The sequence below is a fragment of the Acinonyx jubatus genome, chromosome B4 (genome assembly GCF_027475565.1).
Source record: "Acinonyx jubatus isolate Ajub_Pintada_27869175 chromosome B4, VMU_Ajub_asm_v1.0, whole genome shotgun sequence".
Classification (NCBI taxonomy): domain Eukaryota; kingdom Metazoa; phylum Chordata; class Mammalia; order Carnivora; family Felidae; genus Acinonyx; species Acinonyx jubatus.
The window spans coordinates 47,441,092-47,461,842 of NC_069387.1; the positions used below are offsets into that span (position 1 = coordinate 47,441,092).

General features: G+C 38.2%; 4 protein-coding genes across 7 annotated transcripts in view; 2 read left to right on the forward strand and 2 right to left on the reverse strand.

Annotated features, from left to right (window-relative positions):
• WBP11 (WW domain binding protein 11) overlaps positions 1–3,532 on the reverse strand; it is a 15,863-nt gene extending 12,331 nt beyond the window's left edge. Inside the window, exons 1-4 of the mRNA XM_053225859.1 lie at positions 3,429–3,532; positions 1,459–1,590; positions 939–970; positions 7–100 (exon numbers count right to left, since the gene is read on the reverse strand). Coding sequence (XP_053081834.1) covers positions 7–100; positions 939–970; positions 1,459–1,522 — 190 coding nt within the window. The 5' untranslated portion in view covers positions 1,523–1,590; positions 3,429–3,532. The remainder of the gene's footprint in view (positions 1–6; positions 101–938; positions 971–1,458; positions 1,591–3,428) is intronic.
• SMCO3 (single-pass membrane protein with coiled-coil domains 3) lies at positions 1,507–6,647 on the reverse strand. Its single transcript, XM_053225864.1, has 2 exons — positions 3,427–6,647; positions 1,507–2,789 (listed from the first exon to the last, which is right to left on the reverse strand). The coding sequence occupies exon 1, from the start codon at positions 6,645–6,647 to the stop codon at positions 5,970–5,972; it is 678 nt and encodes a 225-aa protein (XP_053081839.1). The 3' UTR covers positions 1,507–2,789; positions 3,427–5,969.
• CB4H12orf60 (chromosome B4 C12orf60 homolog) lies at positions 3,560–19,902 on the forward strand. 2 transcript variants are annotated; one of them, XM_027035622.2, is made up of 2 exons: positions 3,560–3,700; positions 18,352–19,901. In XM_027035622.2, exon 2 carries the CDS (start codon positions 18,376–18,378, stop codon positions 19,108–19,110), a length of 735 nt encoding a protein of 244 aa, XP_026891423.1. In that variant the 5' UTR covers positions 3,560–3,700; positions 18,352–18,375; the 3' UTR covers positions 19,111–19,901. The 2 variants fall into 2 exon arrangements, with proteins under 2 accessions (XP_026891423.1, XP_026891425.1); XM_027035624.2 differs by lacking the exon at positions 3,560–3,700 and adding an exon at positions 6,659–9,057 and having other exon boundaries at positions 18,352–19,902.
• The window catches only part of PDE6H (phosphodiesterase 6H), a 178,215-nt gene continuing 161,028 nt past the window's right edge, over positions 3,565–20,751 (forward strand). For 2 of the 3 annotated variants that reach the window (XM_053225870.1, XM_053225869.1), the window contains exon 1: positions 3,565–3,700. The gene's annotated coding sequence lies outside the window, so the exon portion shown is untranslated. The remainder of the gene's footprint in view (positions 3,701–20,751) is intronic. The other variant, XM_015061743.3, reaches the window with a different exon arrangement.

Sequence of the window (20,751 nt, forward strand, 5' to 3'; positions counted from 1 at the left end):
TCTTACCCATTTCATCCAATTTCTCCATGTCTCGGATAATCTGTTTGGGATCCTTCATCTTTAAAACTGCAGCTCGTACCATCATGCGCTGTTTTTTGTTCTTAGAGAAACAAAAGAGCACTATGTCAAGAAACTGGACACCCATATGAGTTTTTATTTCCATTTGCATCAAGAATCTGAATCTATTTGAAATGAAGCCAAACTTCTCCTCGGTTTCTGATCTCGTTTCAACCACCACAACCAAAGCTATGTAATTTTTTGCTCTCAAATATTTCAACTTTAGACAAAAAGATAAATGACCATTACTATGTGTGCTTTCTTAGGCAAGTATTTCCTTCAATTTTGTGAGGTCTTTAGCAATTACTTAAAAAAATCTTAGTTTTTTTAAGCTTAATTCTAAAACTATATATTAGAGAAAAGTTTTGCAGATTTGATACTGAACAATGAACTAAGAAAACCCCATTAAAAGCTATTAAAAATCTGCATTCTCTCAATGTGTTAAGGCATGATACTAAAAAGTAAATACTTTTTTATTCTGGGAAACACTTTGCCACAAACTCGACAGCTACAAAATGAAAAAAAAAACCCCACAAAACTATTTAGAACCATATTTATTTCCATTCACTAATTCAGTAGCTTTTAACAGAGCAATATGCCTTAATAGCAAAAAGAAATTCCTTTCAAAGATATTTAACTCACTGGGAAAGATAATCAAATAGACAATGTTACAATAACTCCTCATGAGCTTAACTGCAAAGTTTTTTCAGTTCTGTTTCCAAATATGGTATTTTGGCTTAGTAATTTTATGGTTTGTTAGAAGCAGTATGAAGTATCTTTCCTGACAAAAAACTGTAAATGTTGTTCTGAAATCCACTAATCCCAAATAGTAAGATGTGCCAAACATCACTATGCCTCATAGGATGCTTCTGAAATCGTACCTTCTTTAATTCTCTCTTCCGGGCTTCTTTTCCTTTAGAGACAGAGAAAACATAAAACTTTTAAATCTTGAACACTAACATTTTCTCCAACTTAATACAGATTAATTCTTATTGTGGGAGGTTGTCCTATGCACTCCAGAATATTTAGGAGCATTTGTGGGCTCTACCCATTAGATGCCAACAGCACCCTTTAATTATGTCAACCAAAAATGTCCTGAGAAGTTTTTGTTTTAAGCTTCTTAAAAAGTAACTATGAATCTGAAAGAAAAAGATGTCACTCTCTCTGCCCTTTCCCCGATCATGCACACACTCTCTCAAAATAAATAAATAAACTTAAAAAAAAATATGGGTACTAATTTTTTTGCATGTTTAAAGTTTTCATCATGTACTCCCAAGAACACTGGATAACTTCATACAACTGACTCCTAGCACAGCTGGTTTTATAATTAAGGCGTAATAGATTCTCTAATGTTTGCAATTTTATCCTCTTCCTTATCATTCCATACTAATGGACACTTACGGGCTTGGTCTGTAGGGTTCATAAATTTTCCACTCTTGGTGGATGATGTAGATCTCCGTCCCATGTTGACAACTTGTATGATTTACTTGTTCATAAAAAAAAAAAAAAAACAAACAAACAAAAACCAAAAACCTGCAAAGACAAAGAAATAGCTTATTTTTCCTCTATTTACAAAGTGTCTTCCATTTTATGTTACAAAACTTCTACCAATCTCTTGAAAACAAACATTCCTTTGATTATTAACTTTTTAAAATGGATCACAACAGACCGACTGTCAACTGAAAAGAATCAGAATATGCTTTGACAATATGGGGACAAATCGTGCCTACGAAAAACCATTAGATCTTTTCCTACACCCTTGGTTTCTATTTAGGGTGAAAGGGGAATCAAAAGAGAATGGCGGTAATAATGTGAGTTCAAAAAAAACAGATAGCTAGCTCATTCTTGTCTCTCTCCATGGTTTTTCTTGTCATGTATTCCCAACATCTTTAAGATAGTAAAAACTCATTAATTTAAGGCTATTTAATTCAGATTTCATTCTAATTCAGATAGAATTCTTGACTCTCAAGAGCTTAAAACATAACTAAAGGTGCAAATATTAAAAATGAAAAGTATTATATGAAGGAGTGTCCAAGAATGTCAAGACACACATTTTTACTAGCACCCACTTGATTCCTGATTTGTGCTTTTTAAGATACCTGAAAGGGATGATCGTGCTTGAGAGAAAATATTTTGCAAGTCAAGGTTTTTACTAATCTGAGACATTATTATATTACTTCTTTCTCTTGTTCCAATTAAGGTTTAACTTTTTAATGCTCACCCTTCCCAATAATAAAGTTGACAAACTTACTTTCTTTTGAAAGTAGACTTTTATTTATCTTTTTAAATTTTTTTTTTACACATTTCTTTCTTTTTGAGAGAGAGAGAGAGAGAGAGAGAGAGAGCAAGCAGGGGAGGGGCAGAGAGAGGCAGACACAGAATCCGAAGCAGGCTCCAGGCTGTCAGCAGAGAGCCCGACGCGGGGTTCCAACCCTCAAACCGTGAGATCGTGACCTGAGCCGAAGTCGGACTCTTAACCGACTGAGCCACCCAGGCACCCCTGAAAGTAGACTTTTAAAGGGTGGGAAAGGGAAGATCATGAGATAAAATTTTTAGTAGCCTATACAAGTAATTATACCTCCCCTTCTTCCTCGTATGAAGATTTTGTCAAGAAAATTTCACTAGTTAATGCCTCTTTCAGCAAGTGTTCAAATGCCTTGATTTCTAAATGCTTCAAAGCTTTTCCAGTGGCAACTAATTCACCCTGCGCAGGATTTCCTTCACAGAAAAAACTGGGAGTCGGGGACAAAGGAGGTGGGAACAAGCAACATTAGTAGAAATATAGGCTCCCCTAATCTTTGATGACTTGTATCTTTTTTGCTGTTTTCTCAATTACCCTCAGGCTCCTGTTTTGACCTTCCTCTCCCGCAACTGTAACAAAGAACAGATACTAATTACAGAGGATTTCTACAGAAGACCATGGAGCCTTAGTCTGCACGAACTACTTTTGGTTTAAAAGCAGAAACGACAGGGAAACTGGGCCACAAAACCGTGGGGAAACTAAATTTAACCGAAGAGGCAGCAGTGGGACGGAGCCCAGTTTACCAAGGGAAGCAACAGCAGCAGCAACTGCCGAAACCATAGCGACGGTTGACCCTGACTCGAGGTACAAGAAGACGTCAAATCTAAAGCGGCCGGTCAACGAGCACAGGCAGGAGGTGGCGCTAACTGACTCGGGTGAACAGCTGCTGAAACGCTGGAAGCCGCACCGCCCTTGGCTCGAAGATCCCCCGGTCCGCGACCCGGGAGACCCAACCGCGGAGAGGAAGAGCGGAGCTGACGGGCCTGGTGTCCCCGAGGCAAACGCGCGGGCCCGGAGAAGGGTCGGGAGAGATGAAGGAACGGAGTGGAACAATCCTGCACACTCACACTTCTGCTGGGTTCCTGGGACTGCAGGAAGCGGGGATGGGACGATTCTTGGCCTCTTTTACCTCGTAGGGGCCTTCACCTCTGCCTCCCGGTCAGCAACCCTGCCACCGCCATCTTGAAACCTCGCGCCCCTCCGCCATCCTTACGTCACTTCCTATTCCTATCGCCAAAGATCTTAGCGTTTCTCCGCCCTGGTACCATAGAGAGGAACCAAGAACTCCCGGACCAGAGTCTTCTTCCGCTCCGGATTAATACCGAATTGGTTGACTTTCTGGTAAGAGCCCGCCCCCCATTGCGCAGAACCACGTTAATTGACACTTCTTTAGACCAATAGAAATAAGGAAAGCGAAGCAAGTGGGCTAGGTGATTGGCTGATGAGAAGACTGCTTTCCCTCTAGGACCGAGACATTCTGACTTAATTTCCGGGGTCTCCGTCACGTTGGGTTGGACGGGACGATTCCAGTTAGCTGTTTTGCGGTGTTTCTTTTGGCCAGAATTATATTAGTTTTTGGATTTTGGATTTTTTCGTGATGTAAGCGCGTGCTGTCTCTTTTGGTTGTGTCTGTTTGATTGCGGGCCCCCAAATTGCACTTGGTACTGTGTTGCTCTTTGCTAGCGTCATGTCGGTCTGGAAATTTTATAGGCACACAGAACATTTTGTAGATTTGAGCAAGTTAGTGCCCGTTTTAGAGTTCCAGATTGTTCATCTACGATAAATTAATCTACAGTAATCTACAATAAATTTTTGAGGAGGAAATGTGGAGATACGTCTGCAATTTTAAATCTAGAAGTGGCGAGGTTGATTTATGTTGGCTCTTTTCCCTTTTGGTCTTTTCACCACCTAGAAGTCCTTTATGATGTCACTATACCTATATACGGATTTTCACTTAGGTCTAGTCTTTCATCCTTCCCTGCTATCTGCGGTTTGTCTGAGACTCCTCCCCCTTTCCCCTAAAGGTAAGCTCAAATATTTAAAAATTTTACTTTTAAAAGACTCCCTTGGTTATTTCTGATTTTAATATCCCTTAATAGGAAAATATTTTAGATATAGTTCTTACTACCAATTATTGTAAATACTCCAACATTGAAGGAGATACATACTAATCTTAGCAGCAGAATATTTAAATGTGCACTTAAGCATTTAAGATCGGTACCTTACCTAAACTACCCTTTGTTTTAGAAAGTTTCCCGGTTTGGTTTTGGACCGAATTTTGAGTCCCAGAAAGAGCATTAACAAGGTATTGTAGTTTAGAACTTGAAAGTTAGGTAATAAAAAAATAAGCTTTAATTTTGAATGTGAACAAATTTAGTTTGCAACTAAGTTTAAGAAGCAGTGACAGAAGAGAAAATGAGTACATTTTGAAACATTAAAGTATTTCATCTAGCTTTTTAATTTTGGGGACATGATGAGATTTTAAAATCTCAAGACATTTCTTGTACTTTTATGCAAAAAATAAACTGTAACAAACACATTCTTGCATCAACAACTTATTAATAATTTTGTGAATAGAACCTAAGAGTCTCAATGGGTAGTTATTGGCGAAAAAACACTTGTGTCTGTAGAAATTAACTGAACCATTAGGCCTCATTAACCTCTGGATTTTTCTGAAATCAGGTAATTAATGAAATGGGCCACCTAACGTTTTATGTAGCAGAGGCAGCTTCCATTCTGATAGTATTGAAAATGAAATTTCATTTTTCTGAAAACTCAGGGTAATAAAAATTATGACTCTCCTTTAAATGACAAAGTGACAAATTCTTAAGAGAGTAACAGCTTCCTTCCCCTGCATCCTAAATGCATGTTATGTAAGTGTAGCTGGGGTTTGCATGTTTTCTTTTTAAATGTTCCAGAGGGTTCACACGTTCACGAGGGATATTTAATCATCACACCACAGTTGGTCAGGGTTGATTGCCATTATAGAAACAGAGCCTTTATCTTTTTAGTTTTAACTTTTATCTTTTAAAAAATCCATCCAGGTTATAGCGTGTGATTAGTAGAAGGTAAAGAACCATTGTGTTCTTTCATGATTGAATTGTTGCAAAACCATATTTCAGTCTCTTCCAGTTTATAGAAAATTGGATTTAAACTGATGAACAAAATTATGGTTGCATTTCTATTTCATTCAAAGGTCACAGTTTGTCTAGGCAGCAGTTACCAAGTATATCGCCTTAGAACTAAATGATGTCTGAAGCTAGTAGTAGAAACAAAAGTCAGTGTAAATTTTAAAGATTTGAGGAATTAGAAAAGGAAAAGGTAACCCTTACACCTGCTCTCCTACAATAGCATTAAACCTAATGTTGATCTGGTAGAGCAGTGTAAGAAAATATCCTGGGATATAATTTTACCTCACAGGGTCTAGCACCAGCTGATTTAGGCATTCATTGTTGATACAAAACTCTAGAGGCATCTAGTTTCAGCGTCTCTAAACCATCTTTCCACGTTGTTAACTGTATTTATGTCCATGTTGGAAACGTACAGAAAATGAACCTAATCAAAGAAGCAGAACACTGTTGTTGAGAAGCAGAAGTGGCACAGTGGCTGTTTATTTCATTTGGTGTTTCACTATGTTGGTGACTTCGGTAATGGCATGATGATATTTTTCTGAAGCTGACTTGAATTCCACCAGATGCTTCTCATAACTTTTAATGGCTGCTTGAAGCTGTGTTTTCTCCACTGCTCCCAGGATAGCACGGAAAATCATATCTATGCCAAGGCCAAGAACAGCAACCCCTATACTACCAAGGAGAGAAGCGCCAATTTGAGCTAACACGGTGACCAACTTGTTAATTATGCCAGTTGTGACATTTGAGCCCACAAGTTTGACAGCCACTGCACTGGCTGCAGAAGTAGCTTCTCCCAGGATGACTGAAATGACCTTTTGTACTATTGCAATTTTCTCTGTTTCCCTTTCTTTAATATCCTGAAGTTTTCTGTAAAGGGTTGGCTCTAGTTTATCTTTCAGTGCTTCATCAACCTTTTGCAATTCTTTTTGGATTTCCATCATGGCTTGGATGATGATATCACAGTTTTCCTTGATGGTCCCATCTCTTTTCATCTCAATGGAGGCCAGGCTGCACCGCAAGTGCGTGTTTAAAACCCCAATGAGCTTATTGGTGGCGTTGAAGCTATCAGATAAGCAGTCAAGAAGCTGCTGGTGAAGACGGTTGACTTCTTGCCTTCTCCTTGGGTTATCTGGGTAGAGGAAGTCACTGTGAGCCATATTTCAAATATAACTTCTGAAAAATAAAGTAGTAAATATTCACTAAAACTTTTGAAAAATATCTGTTGTCTGCATACATTTGACCGGGAAATCTTATACTTTATGAATAGAAAAATAGCACTGTGCTGTCTAAGGAATTCCTCAGAAAATTCAACAGGTTCCTCAAAACAATTAGTTTTATGAAACTTAGAGTCAGTGGATGGAAATGTGGGTAACAGAATGCAACCTGTTGGTGCATTAATTAGGGCACTAGCTTTTTGTGGTGGAGAGAAATCCTAGATAGGAAACACTTGTGTTTATCAAGTATCTTATTTGACAAATGTGATTATTTCCAAGTAATATTTAATAGCATTTGACATACTGTGTAGTTAGCCCTTGGTTTCCAGTGCTCCTTAATTTTCCCAAGCCCTAGTCACCTACCAGATTGATTTGTTTAATATTTGGAGTTAAGTTACTAGGGCCAGAAGAATAGTAAGATCTGAGTTTACAGGGCTATTAATATTTGATTTTGCTTGTATACTGTTACTTTATACTATTCAAGTCACTCTGTATGTCCTTACAGGCAATTATTTGGTCTCTAAACGCAGGGGCCATCCAAAGGCAGCACAGATATAACATTAGAATCTTTACACAAAATTTTCACAATAAGAGCACATATTCAAAATTCTTTAGATTAAAATCTCCCTTGGGGAGAAAGTGTTCATGGTGCCGGACACAGTGTAGTTATGACTACCTCTGTAGTGTCCGTTTGTAAATCTTGTAAGTTATTTAGACTGGTCTGTAGTGCACTTGGGCACTATTAAGTTTAGCTAGAGGGAGGGGCGCCTGGGTGGCTCAGTTGGTTGGGTAACCGACTTTGGCTCAGGTCATGATCTCACAGTTTGTGAGTTCGAGTCCCGCGTCAGGCTCTGTGCTGACAGCTCAGATCCTGCAGCCTATTTCAGATTCTGTGTCTCCCCCTCTCTCTACCCTTCCCCTGCTCACGCTCTGTGTCTCTCTGTCTTTCAATAATAAATGTTAAAAAAAAATTAAAAAAAAAGATTAGCTAGAGAGATGCCTGGGTGCCTCAGCCGGTTAAACGTCTTACTCTTCATTTCGGCTCAGGTCATGATCTCAGTTTGTGATATTGAGCCCTGTGTGGCCTCCACGCTGACAGCATGGGGCCTGCTTGGAATTCTCGCTCTCCTTTTCCCTGCTTTCTCGCTGTCTTTCTCCTCTCTCTCTCTCAAAAAAAAAAAAAAAAAAAAAAAAAAAGAGCTAGCCTCAGTAAGAAGACAATACCATTTCGTGAAGGTAGTAAGGAATGAGTAGCAAGAACGCACCATCAAATAAATAAAATGAATCTGGTAGGAGCCTCCTTGTGTTTGTACTTCTGGTTCAGGGTACTATGTAGAGAAAAAACGAACAATCACGTTCTGAGTTTATTTGGGTGAAAAAGTTTGAGTCCTGTAAGAACAATATTACTCCATATGCATTTGAATAGGCTTACTATGTGCTTGGCCAGTCTATTTTTAGTTTAAAATTCTCTTGGGAGAAAAGAGAAAATGAAATCTGTATGGGGTCTGGCACATTCTGTCTTGAGTAAACAACGTCCTGAGGAATTCAGGCCCTATCTATTCTGGGACCATGGGTCTTGGCCTAGATATGAGGAACCTCACAAGCATGGAATGAAGGAATGGAGATACTTTTTTCTCAAGAAAATAAACATGAAAATAACCTATTCTCCAAGTCATAAAGATATCATTTGAAAATGGAAAGGGGTACACTTTTTAAAAATGGATAGGGAACATAATTATTTATGCTTTTAAATTTAGAAAAAAAATGTCTCAGTACCCCTGATAGCATAAATTATCATGGTAAAAAATTCATTTTTTAAAAAAGTCTATTGATTTATTTTGAGAGAGTAAGAGTGCAAGTGGGGGAGGAGCAGAGAGAAAGGAAGAGAAAGAATCCCAAGCAGACTCCATGCTGCCAATACAGAGCTGGACGCAGGACTCGAACCCACAATTCTTGAGATCATGACCTGGGCCTAAATCAAGAGTTAGACCCTCAACCAATGGAGCCATCCAGGTGCCCTAGTCAGAAATTCATTTTTATATTTGATTCAGATCCGGCACACCCATGTGTTACACAAATTGCCACAAAACTGTACTTAGAAAATATCTCAAGTTCAATTAAAGAAATGGCTGAGGGTTTATTAAATACTCCCCAAACACACCATTGGGTTGCAAACTGCATTTCAATAACCACGAATCTGGACTTTGATTTCTCTTTTATCTTCTTGAAATTTTCCATTAAACTTGTTTCTTTTTTTGGCTCTGAGTTTTCAGATATTATCATGAAGTGAAAACTCCAGTTTCTGACTTTGAATTCAGAAGATCATCAACTACATTGCTATTCAGATATTTAGGTGAGAGGAGTCGTTCTTACCCTGAAAAAGCATAAAATATCTCTAGCATCTATCCTATGCCATTATCTGAAGGCATGGCTTCCAGAAAAGGTGTGTGGTCCTATGTATGTAAAGATAAACAAATGGAGAGATGAGTCTTCCTTCTGGGTGGGAGGGTGAATGCTTCCAAGTGGTCAGTTTCTTCCCAGTTAATTCACTGTGTTAGCACAACTTGATGAATGAATCATAAAGTAACAATTAATCAGGATGTTGTTTACCTGAGGAGAATATGTACCAGATCCCACACAGATACAGAGGACTCCATTTTCTCTTTATTTTCTCCCAAGGGTTTAAACAAAACTAAATAGGTGAGGTTTCCTATTTTTCCAGGAAAAGTAATGATGGGAATTTTTCCTCCCTCAGTATTAAAACATTATGAAAACAATCAGTATTGTACGGGTATAAAAATAGATGAACTCCTGGAACAAAACAGTTCTGAAAACAGACCCTTTTATATATTTGATAAATAATAAACATAGAATCTCAAGTCGATAGTAATTGAAATTATTATTCTATAAATGTTCTGGCATAATAGACTAGTTTGGGGGGGTTAAAAATTAATTTTAAAAAGTTAATGTAATATATGTAAAAAATTATAAAGTAGCTAGAAGAAAATGGATAATTTTCAGATGTTTATATGGAGGAGGACTTTATACACTTAAAGCCAAAGTAAAAAGTTACACAAAAATTTGATTAACAAGGATGACCATGTAAAAAGAACTAAAAGCAAACTGGGAAACGTGCAAGAAAAATGAAGTATGAATTTTCAAAGAGTGTTGTAATAAATAAGAAAAACAGTAGTAATCTAATAGCTAAATGAGCAAACAACTTTAAACAGGACAGTAAAAGAATAGTAGCTAATTAATTGATGAAAAAACTTAAATCTTACCTGAAAGACAGTATTTCAATTATATTTTCTTTCTTTTATATACCCAAGGCGTTACACCTGCACTTTTATACCCTTCTTCCCAGTTTCCAGATATCAAGCTATAATTTTGTGCCAGTAACAATTTTGAATAAGAGACACCATGACTTGCTCAGAATTGTTTTTCAAATCTAATCAAAAATGACTTTTATTTTTTCTGAGTTGGGCTTACCTTTCTAGCTCCTTTTCTCTTGGGGAAGGGTGTTGAAAAGGTTCCTCTGGTACTGAATAAGTTCAAGATTATTTTTATCCCAACAGTGAGGTAAACACTAGAGAAGTAAACACTAGAGAATTAGGTGGAGGAGAGGTAGGGTTTTAAGGTGAAACTAATGAATTATTTTTGGACACATGAAATTTGAAGAAGCTGGTGAAGGAAGTAGTTTAATAATTCAGTAACAATTTCTCTAATGGACTAGTACCTTACTATGTATAAGAAAGCATGCTAGGCTCTATAAAGCACACAAAAATGAAAAAGTACATGGTCCCTGCTTTTATGGCATTTCCAATCTAGTTAGGTAGTTAAGACATTTAAAAGTACACGTGGAGTTGAAAGTAATGTGTCATTTGAAATTATAGGCTTGGTGCTTGACTTGTGCACATTCAAATTTTATTTTATTTTAATTTTTTTTTACCAGTTTCTACAAATTATTTATTATATTTTTAAATTTCTATTCTGTTCTAAATATTTATTGTCAAGTTAGCTAACATACAGTGTGCTCTTATTTCAGGAGTAGGTTCCCATGATTCATCACTTACATGCAACCAGTGCTCATCCCAACAAGTGCCCTCCTCAATGCCCATCACCATTTTCCCCTCCCCTCACCCCCCCCATCGACCCTCAGTTTGTTCTCTGTATCTAAGAGTCTCCTATGGTTTGCCTCCCTCTCTGTTTGAAACTATTTTTTCCCCTTCCCTTCCCCCATGGTCTTCTGTTAAGTTTCCCAAGTTCCACATATGAGTGAAAACATATGATATCTGTCTTTCTCTGACTGACTTATTTCACTCAGCATAATACCTTCCAGTTCCATCCACGTGGCTGCCAATGGCAGGATTTCATTCTTTTTCACTGCCAAGTAGTATTCCATTGTGTATATAAACCACATCTTCTTTATCACATTCAAATTTTGAACAACCCACAGGTTAATATATATTAACATTGGGGCCATATGGAAATATTCAGTCATCTAGGAAAGGTTAACAATTTGTCCACTTTAAAGCTGTTACTCTTAAATAAGTGTTTGATATTTAGAGGAGAGGTTGTAAACCACATGGAAAAACAGCTGACAATATGCAGCATTTCTACTATTGCCCATGACAATTTAGCTTCGACTCTCAAATTGCTTACTTCACTCAGCAAAACAAAAGCCTTGCAATTAGTTGGAGCCACTCTTCTTCTTCTTTTTTAAATCTTTATTTATTTTTGAGAGAGACAGAGCGAGACCAGGGGAGGGTCAGAGAGAGAGAGAGGGAGACACAGAATCTGAAGCAGGCTCCAGGCTCTGAGCTGTCAGCACAGAGCCTGATGCAGGGCTCGAACTCACAGACCACGAGATCATGACCTGAGATGAAGTCAGACACTTAATCGACAGAGCCATCCGGGTGCCTCGGAGCCACCCTTCTTGAAGATCATAGTGTTACTTAGGCATGCCTCAAGTGATGTCTTACCAACAATACACTTCACTTACCTAAGAAGAGTTCTGGGTCGTATACTTCTTCCTATCTTTATTACAATTTCAGGGATAACCATTTATTTATTTATTTATTTATTTATTTATTTATTTTTAGTTTTTTTTTTTAGTTTTTTTTTTTTAACGTTTATTTTTGAGACGGAGAGAGAGCGCGCAAGTGGGGGAGAGACAGAGAAGAGAGCAAGACAGAAGATCTGAAACGCCTCTGCACTGGCAGCACAGAGCCGGGTGTGGGGCTCAAACTCACGAATCATGCATGAGATGATGACCTGAGCCAAAGTGGGACACTCAACCGTCTTAGCCACCCGGGCGCCCCAGGGATGACCTTTTAAATATTGACTTTAAAATTCAATCTTTTAAAAATCATTTCAAAGTCATTTTATAAAAAACATTTAAAGATTGGCACCTACAGGTAGCTAAGTGGTATACACTTCATCCAATTCTTACTTATTACCTGCACCTTTTGTGTGGTAAATGTGATTTTTACATTATTTGTTATCACATGATAGTGCTCCCTGTCAATGAAAAAAATTCACTTTATGCAATTAGCATCCACTTCTTAACAGCAGAGTTTGTACTGTTGTTTGAGTTATTTTATTGCTGTGGTTCATGAAATAGGTTCGAAAGATCCTGGGGCAGCCTGATAGAGAATTGCTGGCCAGCAGGCGGAGCTCGTGGTCTCTGGCATGCCTATTTTTACAGAGCCTTTGCTGGAGCAGCTATGATTTCTTGTTGCTATATATGGACTGTGGGTGCATAAAATTTTATTTGATGACAGAGTTCTGTTGCTAAAAGGAAGTTTGGAAATCACAGGTATTTTTGTCTTGGGAAATTGGAATGTGAACAAAGACTAGCTTCAGTGGATTCTTACTGAAATTAACCTTGTCAATTTTGTTGAAATGAGAAGTCAACATTCAAGACAGAAGAGCGTATAAATGGTAGAAATATATTGATGTATCTAAAAGTTAAGATTTATTTAGTGATACTATACAATTGTTTTAGTTTTTTTCAGGGAAGGAACCACCTTATAAAGTGAAAATGTATTGATTATCACATGTTCAAATAAAAAATTCTCAGGATACTTTTGTGAATAATAGTAGTTAAATGTCAAGTGTCACAGAAATTTAAAGAGGGAAATTATATTGAGGTGTTCAGAGGAAGCTTCACGGAGAAACACGTGTGATATGTGTTTTGACAGATGGTAGAATTATAATATGAAGAAATTAAAAGATTTGATAAAAAAGTATTTTAAAATATAAAGTCAATAGCACTGATATATAAGCACTTTAAAATAGGAGAAAAACACCCATTAACCTATCAATTTTTTTTTTTTTTTGGTTATTCCTTTCTAAAGTTTGTTTAAAGGTGCAAGTAGTTTACAAAGTTGCAATAACAGTGTAAATAAAATTGTCATCTTATATTAATTTGCCTCAACACTTTCCTTTATTTCTAGTTTTATAATCATTATATAAAATATTCCATAAGCTATCTATCATAATTTAATAAATATCCAATTGTTTCCCTATCATAATATTCTTTAAAAAATTTTTTTAATGTTTATTTATTTTTGAGACAGAGAGAGACAGCATGAACAGGGGAGGAGCAGAGAGAGAGGGAGACACAGAATCTGAAGCAGGCTCCAGGCTCTGAGCTGTCAGCACAGAGCCCGACGCGGGGCTCGAACTCACGGACCGCGAGATCGTGACCTGAGCCGAAGTCGGACGCTCAACCGACTGAGCCACCCAGGCGCCCCTAATCTTTTGTTTATTTTTGAGAGAGAGAGAGAGAGAAAGAGAGAGACAGGGTGTGAGCGGGGGAGAAACAGAGAGGGAGACACAGAATCTGAAGCAGGCTTCAGGCTCTGAGCTGTCAGCACAGAGCCCAACGTGGGGCTTGAACTCACGGACCATGAGATCATGACCTGAGCTGAAGTCGGATGCTTAACCGACTGAGCCACCCAGGCACCCCCCCATCATAATATTCTAATGGACATTCTAATACACAGGTTTTTTCCCCTTTTCAATTATCTGGATTATTTCCTCAGGATAATTTCCAGAAGAATTCTATAATCCATGGGAAATAAAGTTTTTATTGCTTTTGATAAGTATTGCCAATTGCACTCCAAAAACTTCTACACTACCATCAAAAATAAATTTTTACAGCAGGACGCTGTGTATGTTTCAAAGTCAAAGATGGTTCTGTTAAACATTATTAATTTGGGGAGCATGCAGTTAAATTTCAAAAAGTTTTTGCTTTTGTAGGAATACATAGTGAATATGTTAATGATAAAATGATATGCTTGATCTCTGAGATTTGCTTCAAAATAATCTGGAAGGGAGAGTGGAGTAGGGTTACAGAGGATATAAAATCAACCTTGTTTTGATAATTTTTGAAGCTACATTATGGGTAAATGGGAGTTTATTTTTTTATTATCTCCACTTCTGTGTATGTTTGAACTTTTTCCACAATAACAATTAAAGAAAAAGATAACTTCTCAGCCTCTAATGTTTAGTCATTTGTGCTCTCTGAGGTTTTACATTTCTCCAGGCTGTTACTTTTCCTCACTATCCATTTTGGGTCCAGGGATCATGCAAGTTTCACTTATTTGGGAACATGGGAAGAGGGTATAGGTGAAGCCCGAAGCTTTTCGGGAGAAAATAACAGCTATTAACTCGCTCTGGGCCTCCTTCTATAAATCAAAACCATGGCCTTTAACTGAAAAAACAAAATCAGGGGTGCCTGGGTGTCTCAGTTGGTTAAGAGTACAACTTTGGCTTAGGTCATGATCTCACAGTTCATGAGTTCAAGCCCTGCATTGGGCTCTGTGCTGACCACTCAGAGCCGGGAGCCTGCTTCAGATTCTGTGTCTTACTCTCTGCCCCTCCCTGGCTCACGCTCTGTCTCTCTCTCAAAGATAAACAAACATTAAAAACAACAACAACAACAAAAATAAGCTGATCATGGTGTCATGACACTGTTTCCCATGTGAGTTCTTCTAAAATATATTTCTGACTAGGGAGAGGAGTATCAAGGAGTTATCAAATGCTCAGGTGAGAATCCTCTACTTATGTGCCTTAAGGAATTAAAAAAATTAGTAGACAGTGTTTCTTGCCCTCAAGAAGATGACAGTCAATTTGGAGATACACAGCAAATGCTAATGATATTTAAATGTAACATGAAGGAGCAGAAGCAGTATAAATTAAGTAGTAGTAGATTATACGTTTCTTCTTTTACTGATTCTGAGTGCTTATATTGGTGTTAAAGACAAGAGGAAATGTTACAGTCCATGTAAACAGTACACATTCACATAGGTATCATTTCTTCTTTAATCCTAATAGTGATGTCTTTACTGCTTTATCTTCCCCTCTGATTTAATCAGTCATATGAGCTGTTACTTTTTTTTTTTAATCTGGTGTCTTCAGAGAAATAATCACAAGGAAGCTGACATCAGATCCTCTTAAAACGAAGTTGTTTTGTGACTATATTATATTTATGGCTAGGATTCAAGACTGACATGTTGTTTCAGGAATCCTTTAATCCGGAGAAACAGAATATCATATCAATACTAGCAGAAATATCCATATTGCTTACCTTGCTGTGTTCCTGAGTTCAGTAGCCCCAGCTTGTTTAGGAGTATTGCTGAAGGGCTTTTTCATCTGGTTTCATCCGGATGTTTCCATGGAATGTGATGACTTATAGCCTTTGCTAGTCTCTGCTGGGTCCCTCTGCCTGTCTGGTTTATAGACAATTTCTGCATTCTTTGTTCTCAGAATTCTTCTATTTCCTGTATAATATAAAGTCAGTGTATGTTAAGTAACATAATTAGGAAGACTAGTAAAGTAGTGAGCCATTTAATTTTCTGTTCTTGAATGGACTTCATTGTTGAAGGGCTGTACAACTGAACTAATTCCATTCAGCAGAGAAGATGACTCTGATCGCAGCTCTCAGATTCTGGGATTCTGTCCTGTCCGCTATTCCAGACATCAAGTTTCCTTTAGCTTCTGTTGCATTTATACTTCCATCTGTTGCTGGTGGCTTTGGGTTCTCAAGAGATGTAAATCCAGATACCTGCAGCCAAATGTGATTTGTGTGTAGAAGTTCTGCTCTTTATCACTGTCTCTCATTGTGTTGGTGAATGTCTTGACAACAGAAAAGCCCGAAAGACCAACCTGACTCCTTTCCCTTAAAGCTTAGATCATGGGGTGCCTGGGTAACTCAGGCCATTAAGCATCTGACTTTAAAAAAATGTTTATTTATATTTGAGAGAGAGAGACAGACAGACAGACAGACAGATGGAGTGTGAGTGGGGCAGAAAGAGACAGAGACAGAATCTGAAGTAGGCTCCAGGCTCTGTGCAGGCTCTGAGCTGTCAGCACAGAGCCTTACACAGGGCTTGAACTCACGAGTGGTGAGATCATCACCTGAAGTCAGGCGCTTAACCGACTGAGCTACCCACGCACCCCAGTGTCTGACTATTGATTTCAGCTCAGGTCATGATCTCATGGTGACAAGAGATTGAGCTCTGCACGGGGCTCTAAGCTGAAGTGTGGAGTCTGCCTAAGATTCTCTCTTTCCCTCTCCGTATGCCCCTCCCCCACTCATGTGTGCGCTCGCTCTCTCTCTCTCTCTCTCTCTCTCTCATTAAAAAAAAAAATGCTTTGATCAGAGTCTTCTATGCTTCTTCATCTAGATTCTGCCCTAATACCCACTGGTTCCTCTACAGCCGGCAGGGACACCTCAGACGCAGGAAAATCAGTCAGTCCCCATATAACTTAATGGAAAAAACACAGGCTTAGAATTGGACCGTCCTGATTTTGTGTACCCCAAGTATCACTTCCTAGCTATGTAGCCCTGGGAAAGTTACTTAATCTAATTTTTTTTCATCAGTGTGATTTGAGTATTAGTTAGTAATTTATGGATTGTCATTATGTATTGAGTGAGATAATGCATGTATAATATGGCAAAAACTTATTAAACGGTAGCTATTCTTATTATATTAACAACACTAATTTCTGTTGCTATTGAATGGGTAGAGGATATAGAACCAAATCCAACTAGAAAATGTGTAAAATGTAAAGATGCTGCTCTATAGTTTTAAAGAAGGATTAAGTGGGGTGTTATTTTACTTTTGTCCCAGTGGGTCATTTTGCACTTGACATATCCTAGGGCTTACCATGTACAGGCATGGGGGGAAAAAAGAGAAGAAAGATGTGTAGACAGTGTATTGAAAGTAATTATGGATGGATAAGTACGATTTCAATAGGTGTGGAGGGGGAAGGAGTGGGAAGAGATAATGCAGGTGGAGGGAGTACTGTGAACAAAGGAGCTAACAAAGTATTGTAGAGCATTTCCAGGGAACAAAATTAATCCACTAGGCTGGTGGCATAGGATCTATATGAGAGCAGTGAAAGGAAGGCAAGTAGTGAAAAATTGAAAGCAGTTTGTAGATGACCTTAAATGCCATTCCGGGAAACTGTATTTTATTCTCTAGGTGATACTGAATTATTGAAGGTTTTTTATCATGAGATAATATGAGGAGGTTTGGATTTCAGGAAGGTTACTTCATATAAAGTGCATTAGTGGGTATAGCCGAGAACGTAACTCCAGTGCCTACAGTAACTGGAAAAAACATATGTAGCTGAAACACTTAGTGTAAGACAGTAGGGTGTAGAGGGTAAGTGTCTAGTTTAAAAAGGACAGCTGTAGCTCCAGACGATTTTTCTAACTTATAACATGGGCTTAGTGCTGCCAGTTACTCTCATTTTTTTTCAATCATCAATAGCAGTCCAGATTTCTATCTTTCAGTTTTTGAATTTAGCAGTTGATACGCGTTTTGAAACTACTTTATGGTGGGTCAAACAAACCACATCTGCTGGTTGGACTTTGCCTGTGGATTGCTGGTTTGTGACTCCGGGGCCAGTGTTCACAATCCTGTCTTTTTGTATCTCCTCTGGAATTCTACTTGGGAACGTTGGTTAGAGACATCAACACTCCTCTCTGAAGCAGAAGAGGAGAAATTGCAGTGAAGGTACAGAAACATTCTGAGGCAAGAGAGACTCTGATGGAGTTTGCATCAGATGGCCTTGATCTTCTTTGGAGTGTGGCACTCTACCTCCTTGGTCTGCTGTTATCCACCTCTCACAGCTATCTGATAGTTACTTTATATATTTTGTCCAGGATTTCTAGTTGTACTCAATGGGAAAGATTGGATGGAGTGTGCTTGCTCTATCTTAACTGGAAGCAGAGCCCCTCTATGTAATTTGTAAGCTTTATACCATCTTCTCCACTAGATTGGATAGTTATTGAGGATAATCTCTGAGAATAATGCTACTCCATATATCAGCACATCTAATTGTGGATCTAGCACACAATATTCAATATGAGACTTAAGTTCATTGAAGCACCCCTACTTTATATATTTATATATAGAAAATATATATTTATATATAAAATATATATATTTATTTTAATTATTTTTCTGTTTTTTTTTAATTAAAACACAGGATCATTTCTGCTTTATAGCTTGGGTAGCTTTCCTACCCTTGACAGGAGTTACCTCCACATTTAGATTATACTTTCAGTCTCCCTATGGTAGACAAGTATAATTTTAGTTTTGATTCAGATTACTACTTTGTTTTGCAGTGCTGAAACATTTTTGTTGGAGAAATGTCTTCAGAATCAGAAAAAGATAGAGACAGGCTGGTTCAAGCTGCCCAAAAGTTCTTCTTTCATATGCAAGATCTTGCTTCCTTCACTAACATACTTATTGAATTGTTTAACTGCAGTCTGAATACTCAGATCAACCACATGACTGTGAAAGAAGATGATAATATTAAGGATGTCTTTGAACAAATGTTCAAAATTTTAAAGGAGATGCAATCTGTACTGGAGGCAAAGTATGACCAAATGCAAAAGGAACCTTTATGTTCCCAGATTGCAACAGCTGTTTGTTCCATAGTTGAGAAGAACACCAATGTAAAGGAGTTGCATCAGTCAGCTAAAGAAATGTTCAGAAATGTCCACACACCAGTCATTGTCTCTGTGCTGAATAGTAGTAACATCTTGGGGAGTTTAGAATCTTCTGTCTCACCCTTGATGAAATATCCCATCATGAATCTTCGGTTAAGTGACCTCTATAGAAAAGACACCAAAGAGCAATCAGATGCCACCACATCTGAGAAAAGCACAAGTCCAGGGCCACCCCAAATCAGTACAATAGACACCTTGAAGAAGTTGCAGGGTGCGCCGAAAACTGAGCAAACCAAGAATACCATCAAGTCCACTGCAGATCAGCTGGAGCAAATTGTCAAAGCTTTGCTACCAATCTTAGAGGTCCTCCAAAAAGTCATAAGCACTATGGAAACCAAGACGCCTGTGTCTAAGAAGACCAATGACCAGTAGGAGTGCTCATTTCTGTCAGAGAATCAGTTTGAGTCCTGTGACATTTTGGAGTATGTTCTAAGACCTTTCATGCTAGAAATGTGTTATGTTGAGACATAAGTGCAAAGAGTAGTCACCCAACAGACCATTTACCTTGAATTTTGCTTTATTCAAATAAAAATAATCAAAGAAAGCCTGCTTGAAGTGGCAGTTACTAAAGATAACATTTTGTTCAGAAAAGCAAGGTAATGTGTTATGTTTGAGGATGTTTCTAAACATTACCTGTCATCTTAAAACAGTTAAAATAACCCCAAACTAATTTCCACCCTCAGTAATTTTTTTTTTTTTAACATTTATTTACCTTTGAGAGACAGAGAGAGACAGAATGTGAGCAGGGGAAGGGACAGAGAGAGAGGGAGATGCAGAATCAGAAGCAGGCTCCAGGCTCTGAGCTGTCAGCACAGAGCCTGACATGGGGTTCAAACACATGCACCATGAGATCATGACCTGAGCTGAAGTCGTACACTTAACCAACTGAGCCATCCAAGCACTCCCACCCTTAGTAATTCTATTTCTAGATACTGCAGTGCGAAATCCAGGTAAATGTCAATGTTATCATTAGATAATCTGGCAGAAACTACTGTTGAGACAGGACACGTATAAAATAAACTTCTGCATTTCTGTCCCTTATATACCCATCTCTGAAACATTAATGCCTTAACTCTTATATACCATCACTAAATACTTTTGGTATGATTTATCCAGAAGTTATTGATTGATTGATTGATTTTTTAATGTTTATTTTGTATTTTTGAGAGAGACAGAGACAGAGCACAAGTGGGGGAGGGACAGAGAGAGAGGGAGACACAGAATCCGAAGCAGGCTCCAGGCTCTGAGCTGTTAGCACAGAGCCCGACGCAGAGCTCGAACTCATGAACTATGAGATCATCATGACCTGATCATGATGCTTAACCTACTGAGCCATCCAGGCGCTCCCAGAAGTAAATAAGATTAATGAAGGAAGAGTAGTTGTTTTCTTGCTTACTTGACTAAGACCAGAGCAAACAATTTATTCTTGTCTGTTTCCTACTGAAGTTTTGTGATTAGGAACTATTGGAGGTTGAAAATGGAGTTGCTCTAACCTTTCATGAAGACTGAAACACTTGTAGGATTTCTGAGATGTGCTTTTATGGGGGAAGAAAAGTTAGACAAGTCCCTTTGCCTACCAGAAAGTCTTTGACGCTTATTCAGTGGGAAGAAGCATATGCTTTCAACATTGCCATATTCTACATGAACCTAATAAGAACTTCATTGAGAATAAGAAAAGCAATTAGTAACTTGAGTTCTTTAAAAAAATTTTTTTAATGTTTTATTTATTTTTGAGAGCAAGAGAGAGCATGAGCGGGGGAGGGGCAGAGAGCGAGGGAGACACAGGATCCGAAACAGGCTCTAGGCTCTGGTCTGTCAGTGCAGAGCCCGACGCAGGGCTCGAACTCACAGACCTCGAGATCATGACCTGAGCCGAAGTCCGACGCTTAACCAACTGAGGCACCCAGGCGCCCCAGTAATTTTAGTTCTTTATTGGAATTTTTTTTTCTGAGAATACCTAAGTTTTTTCCTCGTGTAAACATTTTCTCATCTAAAGCTTTAAGTCCCATTTTC

Excerpts from the sequence above, each read along its gene's own strand:
- SMCO3 (XM_053225864.1), bottom strand. The coding sequence starts at position 6,647 with ATGGCTCACAGTGACTTCCTCTACCCAGATAACCCAAGGAGAAGGCAA.
- CB4H12orf60 (XM_027035622.2), top strand. The coding sequence starts at position 18,376 with ATGTCTTCAGAATCAGAAAAAGATAGAGACAGGCTGGTTCAAGCTGCC.